Raw genomic sequence first — 11,705 nt, 5'->3', positions numbered from 1 at the left:
TATGATCTTACTCGCTGCACAGACGGGAAACATAATATCCTGTTCTCCATTGATACCATCTAGTGGTTTTGCTTTGAAAGCTGCTGCACCAGCTATGACTCATCTGCTCACAGCTCCCCCGCCCAAAATAAGGAGAACCAGAACGCCCCCGTGTGGTGAAAACCATGAAATGCATCTCGTGAATAAACAACAGGACGCCGCCATATCTGCACTTTTTTCGTGGATAGCAAAATATCTAACTTTTCTTTTTGCGTGTTATTTAGGTTAGAGCTATACAATCTTTTTGGGAAGTAAGAGTAAATTATATATCCTGCGCCACCTACCACAACTACATGCTTCTCCATCTCCTTCTTTCTGAGATGTAAATCTGCAGAAGAACATCTTAGAACTGAGAGGAGAGGTGACCATGTAATGAAGGTTCACCCACATACTGTGCATGTATGGGGTTGCACTGATTACATATTAGCTAATCAGTAAAACAACCCACATAGTAATACTCTCCGGTCAAAATTTGGCTTACTGCATTCATAATGAATATGTATTCAAAAGGAAATAAACAAGAGTCAATCATCAGTCAACCCACACGTTTATTTAATGCAGCAGGACCTTTCAATACGCAGCAACATGTTTGATGTGAATAATAAATATGTAGGTCAAATGCCGCAAGGGTGGTGGGGCTCGTTGGGATTTGAGTGTTCTTAAGCCACGGCCGATATCACGTGACTGAGGCCCGTGAAGTAGGACTTCTCCCTCTCGCTCATCAGCTCCAAGTGAAGAGGCCGCCGGCACAAGTCGCACTCTGCCGAGGAGCGCCGACTCAGCTGCATGCCCACCTCCTTCCAGGCCTTCACCAGGCGGTCTGTGGACACGAAGCAGAGAGCAAACCATTGAGGAGAAAAACATCTTTGCCATAAATTATGGATATAAAGTACACCTAAAAGCGTAGAAAAAGCTTAATGTTAATGAGATAGGCATACCAACGAAGTAGAACATCATCTGGGGGGTGTGGTGCGGCGTGGGTGCAATGCGAAGCAGCTCCTCCCCTTTAGCCACCGTGGGGTAGTTGATTGCCTGGACGTAGATGTTGTAACGAGACATCATGATGTCGCAGATCTCGTTGTTCTTCTCCGGGTCGGCCACCTGCCCGAACACAGCGCATCACACGTCAGCGTCGCATCTCAAAGTCAGCCGATCGGATCGACGCGAATCCCGCTCATCGGGTAAAGGAGCGGTTTCCGTTTACCCGCACGGGTATGATGTGGCTCGGGCAGTGGACGACCGGCAGGCCCGAGTCCGTCAGCATCTGTCGCAGCAGCTTAACGCTCCTCTGATGTTTCCTCCGGAGCACCCGGCCCTCCTCACTTTTTAAGACCCTGATGGACTCCCTCGCCCCCGCCAGCAGCATGGGAGGCAGAGAGGTGGTGAAAATGAAGCCCGCGGCGTAGGAGCGCACGGTGTCCACCAGGGCGTCGGTGCTGGCGATGTAGCCGCCCACACAGCCGAAGGCCTTGCCTTGAAGAGGAACCCATGACACATGGGTAACCGGGGTCAGGGAGCTACCATGCCCCCCCGCCCTTCATCCCCCGTTAGTTCTACTTACCAAGGGTTCCAGAGATGATGTCCATCTTGTGCATGACTCTGTCTCTGTCCCCGATCCCTCCCCCTCTGGGCCCATACAAACCCACGGCGTGGACTTCGTCCACAAAGGTTATGGCGCCAAACTTGTGGGCGACGTCGCACATCTCTTCCAGTGGGCACACGGCCCCTGTAGAAGACACGCGGCCCCTCGTTAGGCTAATCAAAGATTTGTCATCATACAAATGAAAAAAACAGATAAACCTGCTTCATCTGTTCATGTCAAATGCAAGGATGTGATTTATCCTTTCTTTTTAGAAAGAAGGAAATCTTTTGAATGTCCTGGTAAACTGAGACTCACCGTCCATCGAGTGCACAGTCTCAAAGGCCACGATCTTCGGAGCAGAGGGGTCGGACCTCTCCAGCAGCTCATGCAGGTGGTTGACGTCATTGTGACGGAAGACAAGCTTCTTGACCCCACTGTTTCTAATACCCTGGATCATTGAAGCGTGGTTGCCGGCGTCAGAGTAGATTTCACAACCTTGAAGGTGGAGGGTTGAAAATACTGTGATGTATCAAGAAAATATCCACTCAAATAAAAGCTTTGTGTAGCAGAAGGCATCTGTTTAATTACACCTGGTAGTGTCTTTGCCAGAGTAAACAAGGTGGAGTCGTTGGCTACGAAGCAGGAAGTGAATAGCAGAGCGGCATCCTTGTCGTGCAGGTCAGCCAGCTTGCGCTCCAGATCCACGTGGAATCCGCTCGTCCCCGAAATGTTTCGAGTACCGCCGGCACCGGCGCCATGCTTTCGCAGCGTCTTCCTTGAAGAAAGATGTCAAAGGGTTTTCTTACTTTGAGGGGGCACGCCAGGGTTTGCTCTCGTACCTCATCGGCGACGAATCCCCCGACTCACTCGATCGCCTGGGTGACTCTGGGGTGACGGCTCATGCCGAGGTAGTCGTTGCTGCACCACACGGACACGTCTCTCTTGGCGCGGAGAGACTCCGAGCGGTCGTCCGCCATGGGGAAGCGGGTGGCGCTCCGGTTCACCGTCTTGAAAACCCTGTACGTGTGATCGGACTTCTTGCTTTCGATCTTCTCTTCAAAGTGCTTGTCGTACTGGAAGGTGACGACTGAAGGAGGGAGGTCAGGACCAGGGCTTTGTGAGGTTGACTGGGAAGAATAGATTGTGCATTAAAGGGTCGTCTTTACTTACCCTCGGGCAGGTTGTCCTTCAGAAGATGAGACACTCTGGAGGACGAGGGTCTAAAAAGGCTCTTCGGTGACACTCGGTTGGCCTCGTCGGCCTCCACAAGGTCCACAACGGACGAATCTACGTCTTTCTTCCCTGTTCAAAGGAAGATGAACCCCGCTGATGACTATTAATGACCTCCAGATCAACATGCGACATTCGTTTCTGTGGAGCGTCCTCCAAACCAGGACCGTACATTACCAACCTACTGTATGAGTATCCAGTTACAGGCTGTCTACCTGTACGCTGAGTGTGCATCTCCTGGACGTCCTCCTGCAGCTCCATGCCGGCCTCTCTGACCACCCTGTTGTTATTCTGCACCATTTCTGCAGCCAGGAACGGGCATTTGGAGCCTGCGGCCTGGATGGCAGGTGATCTCGCGTCATGCTTTGGACCTGCAGAAGACAGGGATACATCTCAATAATACAGAATTAATTCATTTCATTGAACAAGTCAGTCAATACATCGGGTGCTTTACTACTGACCGTTGTTTGTTGGAGTGCCTTTGGATACAGAAGCTGAGGAGAACAGGGCTCTGGCCATCATCACGGGGCACTTCTGGGCATGGCTGACCAGCGAGCACTTCCCAGCCAGCTGCAGGACGACACCGGGCACGGCGGTGAGGAAAGGGCACCGGCGGATCACTGCGTCCATTTGAGAGCCTCTCGACCTGAATGAGAAAAGGGAGAAAAAACAGGGAGAAGCATCAAGAAGTATGAGTATGAGACGGTTCTCCCCTTGATCCAGTTGATTCCACAGCGGTCGAATATATTTAAATGCAACCCGGTCACTTCATTCAAGGATGAAGTTCCCACACAGATATTAACATTTATGTTGTTTTACCTGAACACATCCCAGTCGGCCCTCACGTAACAGATGAAAAATGTCTTGCGAAACATGTCTTATTCCCCACTAATCTGTGAGCAGTGAGACTGGAGAGCGATGTTATCACGAAAGCCCAAGAGACTGCTTTCATTCTGCCTCCCCCGCGGTCAGCTGTCCTTGACAAGTGGAAAAAAGGGTTTGGCCTTTCGAGGACACGTCTGGCAACGAAGGAGCCGATGAAACACACAGCACCCACCTCACCCCCCTCTGCCCGCCCCCTCCTGTATATGTCAAAAACAGAGGCTGGATCTCATAAGGTCTACCACGTCAAACAACTAGCGTTGTTACCAAATACTTTGATTCCAGAAATGAGTGGCTTATTAGGTTTTTTAATTACCACTGAAAGGACAACATATTTAAGTTGTAGATTGTAAACCTTAATTAACTGCACACCACAAAAATATTGAATGACGGATTTTTGGAATCACTTCTGATGAATTTAGACTGGACCACATGCAAACCATCCCTGTGATATTCCTTCATATCATTTATCTTATGTTATAATAACCCACCTGGTTTATTCTGCAGGATCTAAATGCAACGCTTGTCTCCCTCGGCTGATTTTTCTTTTCACGTCTCACGTTGAGGAAACTCCAGTTGCAGATCTTACAACACTCCGGTCATTGCGGTGACGTAGCAGCGGTGTGTTGCGCAAGCACGGAGCCACGCCCACTGGCATGTACGTAATACTGCCGAAGATCCTCTATTGTAAACAAAAACCACTCAACGTCCATTCAAGAGACCATTTCTCTTGACCCAAGTCTTGTTTTTAAATGTGACAATTCAAGGAATGTTTGGTACTACTATTTCCTATTTAATTAAAGTTGTTCTATGGTATTCCAGGGTTTTTCTGATACGGTACTATTTACTCTTTACTACATTACAGTGGAAAATATTTTACTCACTTACTTCACTGCTAAGTGACTTCTGATATTACATATTATGTTTTTTCAGAGATGAAACTACCAAACACGCATTGTTAAAAAAAGTTCAACTTTGACTAATTTATCAAAAAACTGCCAATAAAACAATACGTTTTCTAGAGGCGGAAGTCTCTGAGGAGGAGCCGGAAGTGGGCGGAGCCTGGGTCCATCAGGGTATTCGCCCTGGATTGGGTTCAGGTGTGAGCTATGGGGTCTACCTGTAGCAGAACATGTCAGCTGCTTGTCTGAGTAAAAAATGCAAGTTTCTTTGCTCCCGGTACATTTATGTTTGAGCTTCAGTCGATTGTTATTTAGTGTACAGTAATAATAGTACATGGTGTATTTTCATCTAGATAGAAGCCGGGTGCCAGCCTTCCCCACTCCTCATACAGTCCTGAATGGGAAGTATTTTAGGGCCATAATACATAAAACGTCCTTTATTTAGGTAAAATGGAGATATTTCTGGTGTAAATGTGACATTTGTTAAATACTTGATTAGCAATGTGCATTTTTGTGCACCCATCCTTTCTATAACCCTTTCTATAACCCTTATAACGTTTTCATAAATTATTTGGTATGCAAAATGCTTTCAGCATCCATTTTTATTACCAAACATTGTTGAATAAAAGAAAATTAACACTGCCTCCACCTACTGGAGGATATTGTAAATAAAAATCTCATGTTGAGCATTTATAAAGTGAGGGACCTTAAGTCTTCCAGATTGCAAAAGCAATAAATCAACGTAATCCGCTCACATAGCGTCTGGGCACCAACAAGCACAGCGGAGTTCTGTGGTTGTGAATCGTGTAAAGAAATAAAAATCCAAGGGGATAAACGAGAAAACAAAAAAAAGACACAAACGTGTTCTGACTTGTTGACGGGATCACACGGTTTTAATGATCAGACGTGCCACAGTAAGAAAACGAACGGCCGTTCAACATTACATTACAAACATATTGAGACAGGCGGGACGGTTAAATGGAAGATCTGTTTTTGGTTTTGAAGCTTCTTTTGAGCAGTTCTCTCCTTCTTCCACTGAGTGGCGGCATGGGGGCTCAAACCCAGCCCCCGTACCGCAGCTTGTTGGGCAAGTAGATGTTGGTGAGGAATTTCGGAGCGATGCTTGCCAGGGACTGGATTTCGGCCTTGACCTTACTCTGCTGCATCAGCTCCATCTGCAACGATTTTAAGGAGCAAAGACGTTACGGCGGCATTCAACTTCAGAGAAAAGGACCCCTTGTGTTCAGAAGCACATGGTGAAGGTTAACCCTGAAGGATCCAATTAAGGAAAATCCCTTTTATTGGTGTGTTTTCATGTCATTCAAAGCAAGTCAAGTTTTTGATCTCACACTGAAGAGAGTTTTGTTGGTAGGTATTGAAAATAGCATGGCAAACATTGTTGGTGAAATGAGATTTTTTCAGTCTTTATTTAGCTCACACGTCTGTTCTCACCTCTTTCTGCCACTCGTGGTTGCTGGTTACGTACGGCCTCCCAAGGAGGCTGCAGAGTTTGCTCTCATCTCTCCTGGTGAGGGGGATCAGGGCGTCCTTGGGGACCCGCAGCCTGGAGGATGGAATTATTATTTTTTAAATCTTTTCGCTACATTTAACTACCAAATTGATTTCCTTAAAATGGCAGTAGGCAGTCCAGTTGACAGACTGTCGTTAAGTGACCATATGCATGTTTAGGGAGAGACATAGGAGGGAAAAAAAGGCAAGGCTACAATTTAATGTATGTCAAAAAGCCCCTTTTGGCCTAAATCTGTTCAAGGGGACGTATACTTAAAACTCAATATGCTCTTCAGACGCAGTTCGTAGAGGAAAGAACTTCGACAGCAACGGAAACCAAAACAAACAATCCAAACGTCCCCAGAATATAATCCCAATTAGAGACCCGACGAGGAAGTAGGAACTAGCCAATGCTGAGTCCAAACCTCTGGAGGTCAGAGGGGAGGAGGCCTAGCCACATAACGCTGGGGACGGTCAGGCTGTGGGCCTCAAACGCCATCGCCTGCGGAACAGAAACACACACAGGGGCAAGAGAAACAAATGCTCGCACACATGACAAATCTCAAATAAACACTCTAATTAGCGCGGCTGTTCACAATGAACATGGGGATGATTACACAAACGTCGCAGACATCAACAAAAGACGCTGCCACACAATCAGTCAACGCCGTCACGTCGCTTTCAATATTCTGTGACGGAGGATTGGGCCTCTTTTTGTTTTTACTTAAAAGAGGGGGCATAATTACACATTGCCGACAGTGAACAGGCCACATTGGACAACATGCAGCATGGGAACCGGCGGCATGGCAGGACTCACCACGGATCCGTACTTGTAGATGCACATGATCTCGATCCCTGGGAGAATCAAAGGGAGAGACACAGATGCGCTGCAATCACCAGCATACCGGAGCAATTATCCCCCCGAAACGTGTAACAGAGCTTAAAACAAAGTAAAGCATTACACATGTGTGTCGCCGTGCCACGGGGCAAAGGGTCAGAGGTATGGAGGCTGGTGGAAAGTGAGCCGCCCTGCCGGGACACCGATCACGCCAACGGAAATCGCAGTCAGGCTCGGCACAATGACGTAGCGGGACAGGTGCTAACATCTGCTGGCCTTGTGGGACTTTCCCCCCCCCCCTTCCTCCGAGCAGTGTGTGTATGTGTGTGTTCGCGTGGAGATGAAAGGACAGCGTGCAAAGAAAGAAATGTGCAAAGTATGTGCCAGAGGGGAAACCATTTTTTTTGTTCACCCGGACGGACGGAGAGTACCGTGAGGGTCGGCGTCCACCAGAGCGAAGACGGGGACGTGCAGCGCGTCCCAGAGCTTCCTCACCATCAACCGGCTGTTCAGATCCGGCACGCCTTTACCCTGATCCACGCGAGAGCGTCAAGAATGGCCTTTTTTTCCAAGAAGAACTTGTGATTGCCATGATTCACAAAGACATACTGTGATTATGATACAGGGCGACATCTTGGTGCAGAAGTCGTCGTCCAGTAGTCTCTGGAACGTTGCGTCCTTCTCAACAATCAGGACGAATTTAGCAGACGACACAATATCTGTAAATGATGAAAGGAAAACAACCCAGACCCTGCAACTATAAAGCATCACTCAAGTATACTCTATCAAAACTAAATCAATAGGACGTTCAAAGACAAATCGCAAAAGGATACTTTTAATCCCACAAATGTTTGAGGAAACTGAAACCGCCTGAAACCAAATGAAAACATGGGTTTGACTCGTGAAAGATGTCGGCATGTATTATTTATGTGATAAACACAGAGCGCTATCGCTGGTTTGGTAGGAAACGCTAAACACCCTCTGGTGCTGTTGTACACAAGAAGAAAGTATACATAAAAGAAAAAGAAATTGCTGAAATCATAGTGGATACAGAGTTTGGAGCATGGAGACTGTTTGAGTGGTGGATGGAACTGACAGCGGAGGCGGAGCGGCAGTCGATCCTCGTGCCGTCCTCCTCCATGTAACACAGGTCACCTGAGATGAATCCCTTCGACGTGGCCAACTGGGGACGTCGGAGCCACACACACACACACACACGCACACACACACACACACACACACACAAGCTCGCTCTCATTAACACTGCTTGATTTCAACTTGATTTCTGTTTGATGACACAACACAGCCCCCCCCCCCACCCCGCGTGTTCCCCAAGATAAGCAAAAGAAAATAGCTTATTTTCAAAAACCCACAATACTTAAAAGATTTAATATGTGTGTCTCTAACAAAAAAACAACAAAAAAATGAATATACAAACAAATTGTTTCTGGGCATGTTTTTTTTGCTCACATTGACGACGAGAGCACACACGCTTACCACATGTAGTGATCGGCGAGAGACCTTTAACATGCAGGAAATATCATCCACTAAACCATCAACGGCCTTCTGAGAGCCAAACAGCTGTGTGTTGTTGTAATAGATGTCTCTGTGGAAACAAAAGCCACATCTTTAAATCAGGAATAATTGAAAGAAACTGCTGCACAAAAGAAAAGGTTGCACAGAACACAAGTTCTCTCCCAAATAAAATGTGAACTGGCGACAAATAACCTTTTGGTGGCAAACGAGTTGCTCTGCACCAGTTTATAGATGACCAGGAAAAGCTTGAGAATTTGCGCTTTAAACAGAGAAACAAAACAAAATTAAAGATAATAAACACTTCATTCACTTATCACATCATAAAAAATAGGACCTGAGTGGGAACAAGAAAGCAAATTCTGTTCTTAATTAGGATGTTCATGTGTACACCGAGCCCTAAAAGCTTTTTCAACATATACTGCCTGTGCCAATTTGTCACCTAAGACTAAGTTGGACTTTTACTGCCGTTTGTGCAGTTTTCGGAATGTGTTCAGACTGAAGAGCAATGAAAGCCACGTGAAGTACGGTACAAGTGAAAAGCCTTTTTGAGTAAAAGGAATGTCGGTTGTCAAAGAAAAAAAAGGGAGAAAAACACACGTGCGTATCCTCTCACCAAATTTAGTGGCAGACGAAGGACAGTCGCTCCTAACGGCGGTGACGGCGCTTCCTGAAGTCACTTGAAGCCCGACGGCCCTGTCGAAGCTCAAGTGGGAAGAGGAACAAGGAAAAGAAAAAAAATCTTGAAGCCATCAAACAAATCCGCACAAATTGGGTTTGCTACGTTTACTTTTAGAGCTTTGAAAGTCAGCTCCCTGCACCTGTGAGCCATCTAAAATCCCCCCGAGGGGGCTACCTGCGGGAAGCCTCGTCGCCCCGGTTCCTTCCAAAGAAACCGCTGGCATTCGCACATTAGAGAGGAGCTGAAAGTGGGCTTCGAGGTTTGATCCAAACAAGACCAGACAGCCGGCTTTGTTCTGTGCGTCGCATTAAAAAGCCCTTTTGTAAATGTGTGTTTGTGTTGGCCGGAGCTCTTAAATCCCTAATCATCCAATCAATTGTTCCGAGCCAAAGTTTAACTTTGTGGAGCTTGTTCTCGACAGCGGAAGTGTGTATTAAACAGTGATGTGGTCATCATGTGTGTCCTGACCTTCCCAAAAAATAAACAATAAATGGTAAATGTTTATTTATTTTGTTACACAGCAGGACTGGTTGTGTTTATCCCTTATAGGTCAGAGGGTTTAGACAGATGTTGTTGTCGGAGGGCGGGTGGAACATGTTGTTGACGTAGTCACCTGATGTTTGCCCAGCCGGATCTGCTGGGCAGTGCCAGGACAGGGGCCTCATCTCTGGAAAGACTCGTCACTACTTCAAGGATGACGTTTTCAATGCGGGTCAGGATTTCCCTGCTGGAAAATGCAGATAGTGTTTCAAACATGGGCCAGGCCAGAAAAAAAACAGCACATGGGAGTTTGATTTCTTCCCCTGCAAGACTTTAAGTCTCGGCCATTAACATAAATGTGTTTATACCATGTTGTGCATTTTCTGGAAAGTCTGACAAACATTCTGTGGTTAAAACAATTGAGCAGGAATGTTTTGTAATCCAATGAAGGAAATACCAACCGTTTACTTCAAATTTGATATCTGCAATTATTTACATGGATGTTTCATCTTGAATGACGAATCCTTCTGAAGTTATTAAACTAAAATACTTGTCACGCGTTACAGCTAGAAAACAGTAACATATTTAAACCAAACGAATACGTAGTTACTCAACTAAAGTACGTCGAAAGTCAACTTCTTAAGTATTAGTAAATCTTCGCTAACGTGCCTTTCACCACTCCGGCCAGCGTTAGCTTCCCTGGAACCCGGATGAAGCGCTAACGTTAGCTAGCTAACCCGGTGCTACGTCACGTTATCTAACGGCCGGAACTCACTCGCTGATTTCTTCTTCAACACGCTGGAACTCTGTCATTACATCGACATTGTTCAGCAGTTCAGTGCGGAGCTTGTCAACTTCGGAAAATTGCTCTGCTTGACGGGATCCCATCGTGTGTGTTTTAAGTCAGTACACCGCAGTGTTTGTAAAGAAATCCTATTCATACGGATGTATATGCACGATGTTCCCGCGTAAGGCTACTGCCGAAACCTCGCGAGATTTGCGCACAGGCGACCGCTTACCTGTTTATCTGCAAACACCAAAACTGCTTCATTTTCAAGGGTCAATTGCTCCTCCATAACTAAATAATTGACTAAGGCTTCAGGAATATATATTTTCTCTTTTGATGTGTCATCCAGGTAAGATAAGATTACACAAATGCCTATTTTCAACGTTACAGAAGCATGTTATTGTCACACACAAGCACATCTCCTGTGTCGTGTTGCTGCCATCGTGACACTTCTTTGAAATACCAACTCAGGAAGTGTAGGTGTGATACCATGACGTTCCTCAAACGTATCTTTTAATTGGCAGCATTTAGCTGTACTTTCCTTCAGGGCTTTTCCACTGGAAGTGTGTATCAAACAGTAATGAACTACTATTATGTAATGCGCTCAGCTCCACCTTTTTTCTTTCTCTTGTTCTATTTTTCACTTGTTTTTCAGGCCCATACTAGCCTGAAGGGATCTGAGCACTTTTTCCATGAAAAGGACAGAGTACACTTGTATATACACAACTTACACCATTTGATAGTTTTATAAAATGTAATATATTGTTCACAACACACTTAATGAAAGTTTTTCACGTTTCCACCGCCAACAGTACCCTTACTTGATAGGCGTGGTGTATTCCAGAAAGTAGTGGTAACGTCACTTGATAGTCGTGGTATTGGACGGAAAGTGGATTGACGTCATTCGATCGCGCGAAAACTGAAAGCTAACCGCAAACAACAATGGAGACCTACAGCCGATCCTGTTCTTGCTTCTCGATATGTGGCTGTTAAAGTAAATGCTGCAAGGCGACATTGTTGCGAAGGTGTTGTAGTTTAAAAATGGCGCCTCGTGTGTCGTCTTTCCCCTTGCGGCACGCGCAAATGACGACACTCTTTCAACCAATCAACGTTCTGCAGTGAGTCTAGCTCCACCCTTTAGTACCAAACAACTGTGCCAAGTACCCCAACGAAATACCCAAAAAGTGGTACGGTACGGTTCGGATTTTTGGTACTTTTCTCAACTTTTGGCAGTGGAGACA

General features: G+C 46.1%; 2 protein-coding genes across 3 annotated transcripts; both read right to left on the bottom strand.

Annotated features, from left to right (window-relative positions):
- Nucleotides 1-569: 569 nt before the first annotated feature.
- On the bottom strand, nt 570-4,341 carry LOC119221984 (5-aminolevulinate synthase, non-specific, mitochondrial-like). Of its 2 annotated transcripts, none has more exons than XM_037478275.2 (11): nt 4,225-4,341; nt 3,313-3,497; nt 3,067-3,222; nt 2,792-2,923; nt 2,489-2,708; nt 2,212-2,396; nt 1,937-2,116; nt 1,601-1,765; nt 1,244-1,512; nt 978-1,140; nt 570-859 (listed from the first exon to the last, which is right to left on the bottom strand). In XM_037478275.2, exons 2-11 carry the CDS (start codon nt 3,479-3,481, stop codon nt 699-701), a joined length of 1,800 nt encoding a protein of 599 aa, XP_037334172.2. In that variant the 5' UTR covers nt 3,482-3,497; nt 4,225-4,341; the 3' UTR covers nt 570-698. The 2 variants fall into 2 exon arrangements, with proteins under 2 accessions (XP_037334172.2, XP_062418689.1); XM_062562705.1 differs by lacking the exon at nt 4,225-4,341 and adding an exon at nt 3,671-3,840.
- A 1,155-nt stretch (nt 4,342-5,496) lies between these two features.
- spo11 (SPO11 initiator of meiotic double stranded breaks) lies at nt 5,497-10,630 on the bottom strand. The gene is made up of 13 exons (XM_037478339.2): nt 10,453-10,630; nt 9,811-9,924; nt 9,132-9,220; nt 8,711-8,777; nt 8,480-8,588; nt 8,079-8,165; nt 7,816-7,852; nt 7,592-7,701; nt 7,414-7,513; nt 6,962-6,999; nt 6,570-6,646; nt 6,088-6,199; nt 5,497-5,810 (listed from the first exon to the last, which is right to left on the bottom strand). Exons 1-13 carry the CDS (start codon nt 10,563-10,565, stop codon nt 5,691-5,693), a joined length of 1,173 nt encoding a protein of 390 aa, XP_037334236.2. The 5' UTR covers nt 10,566-10,630; the 3' UTR covers nt 5,497-5,690.
- Nucleotides 10,631-11,705: the final 1,075 nt, after the last annotated feature.

The sequence above is a fragment of the Pungitius pungitius genome, chromosome 1, assembly GCF_949316345.1.
Source record: "Pungitius pungitius chromosome 1, fPunPun2.1, whole genome shotgun sequence".
Classification (NCBI taxonomy): domain Eukaryota; kingdom Metazoa; phylum Chordata; class Actinopteri; order Perciformes; family Gasterosteidae; genus Pungitius; species Pungitius pungitius.
This window is presented reverse-complemented; position numbering and strand designations above follow the sequence as displayed.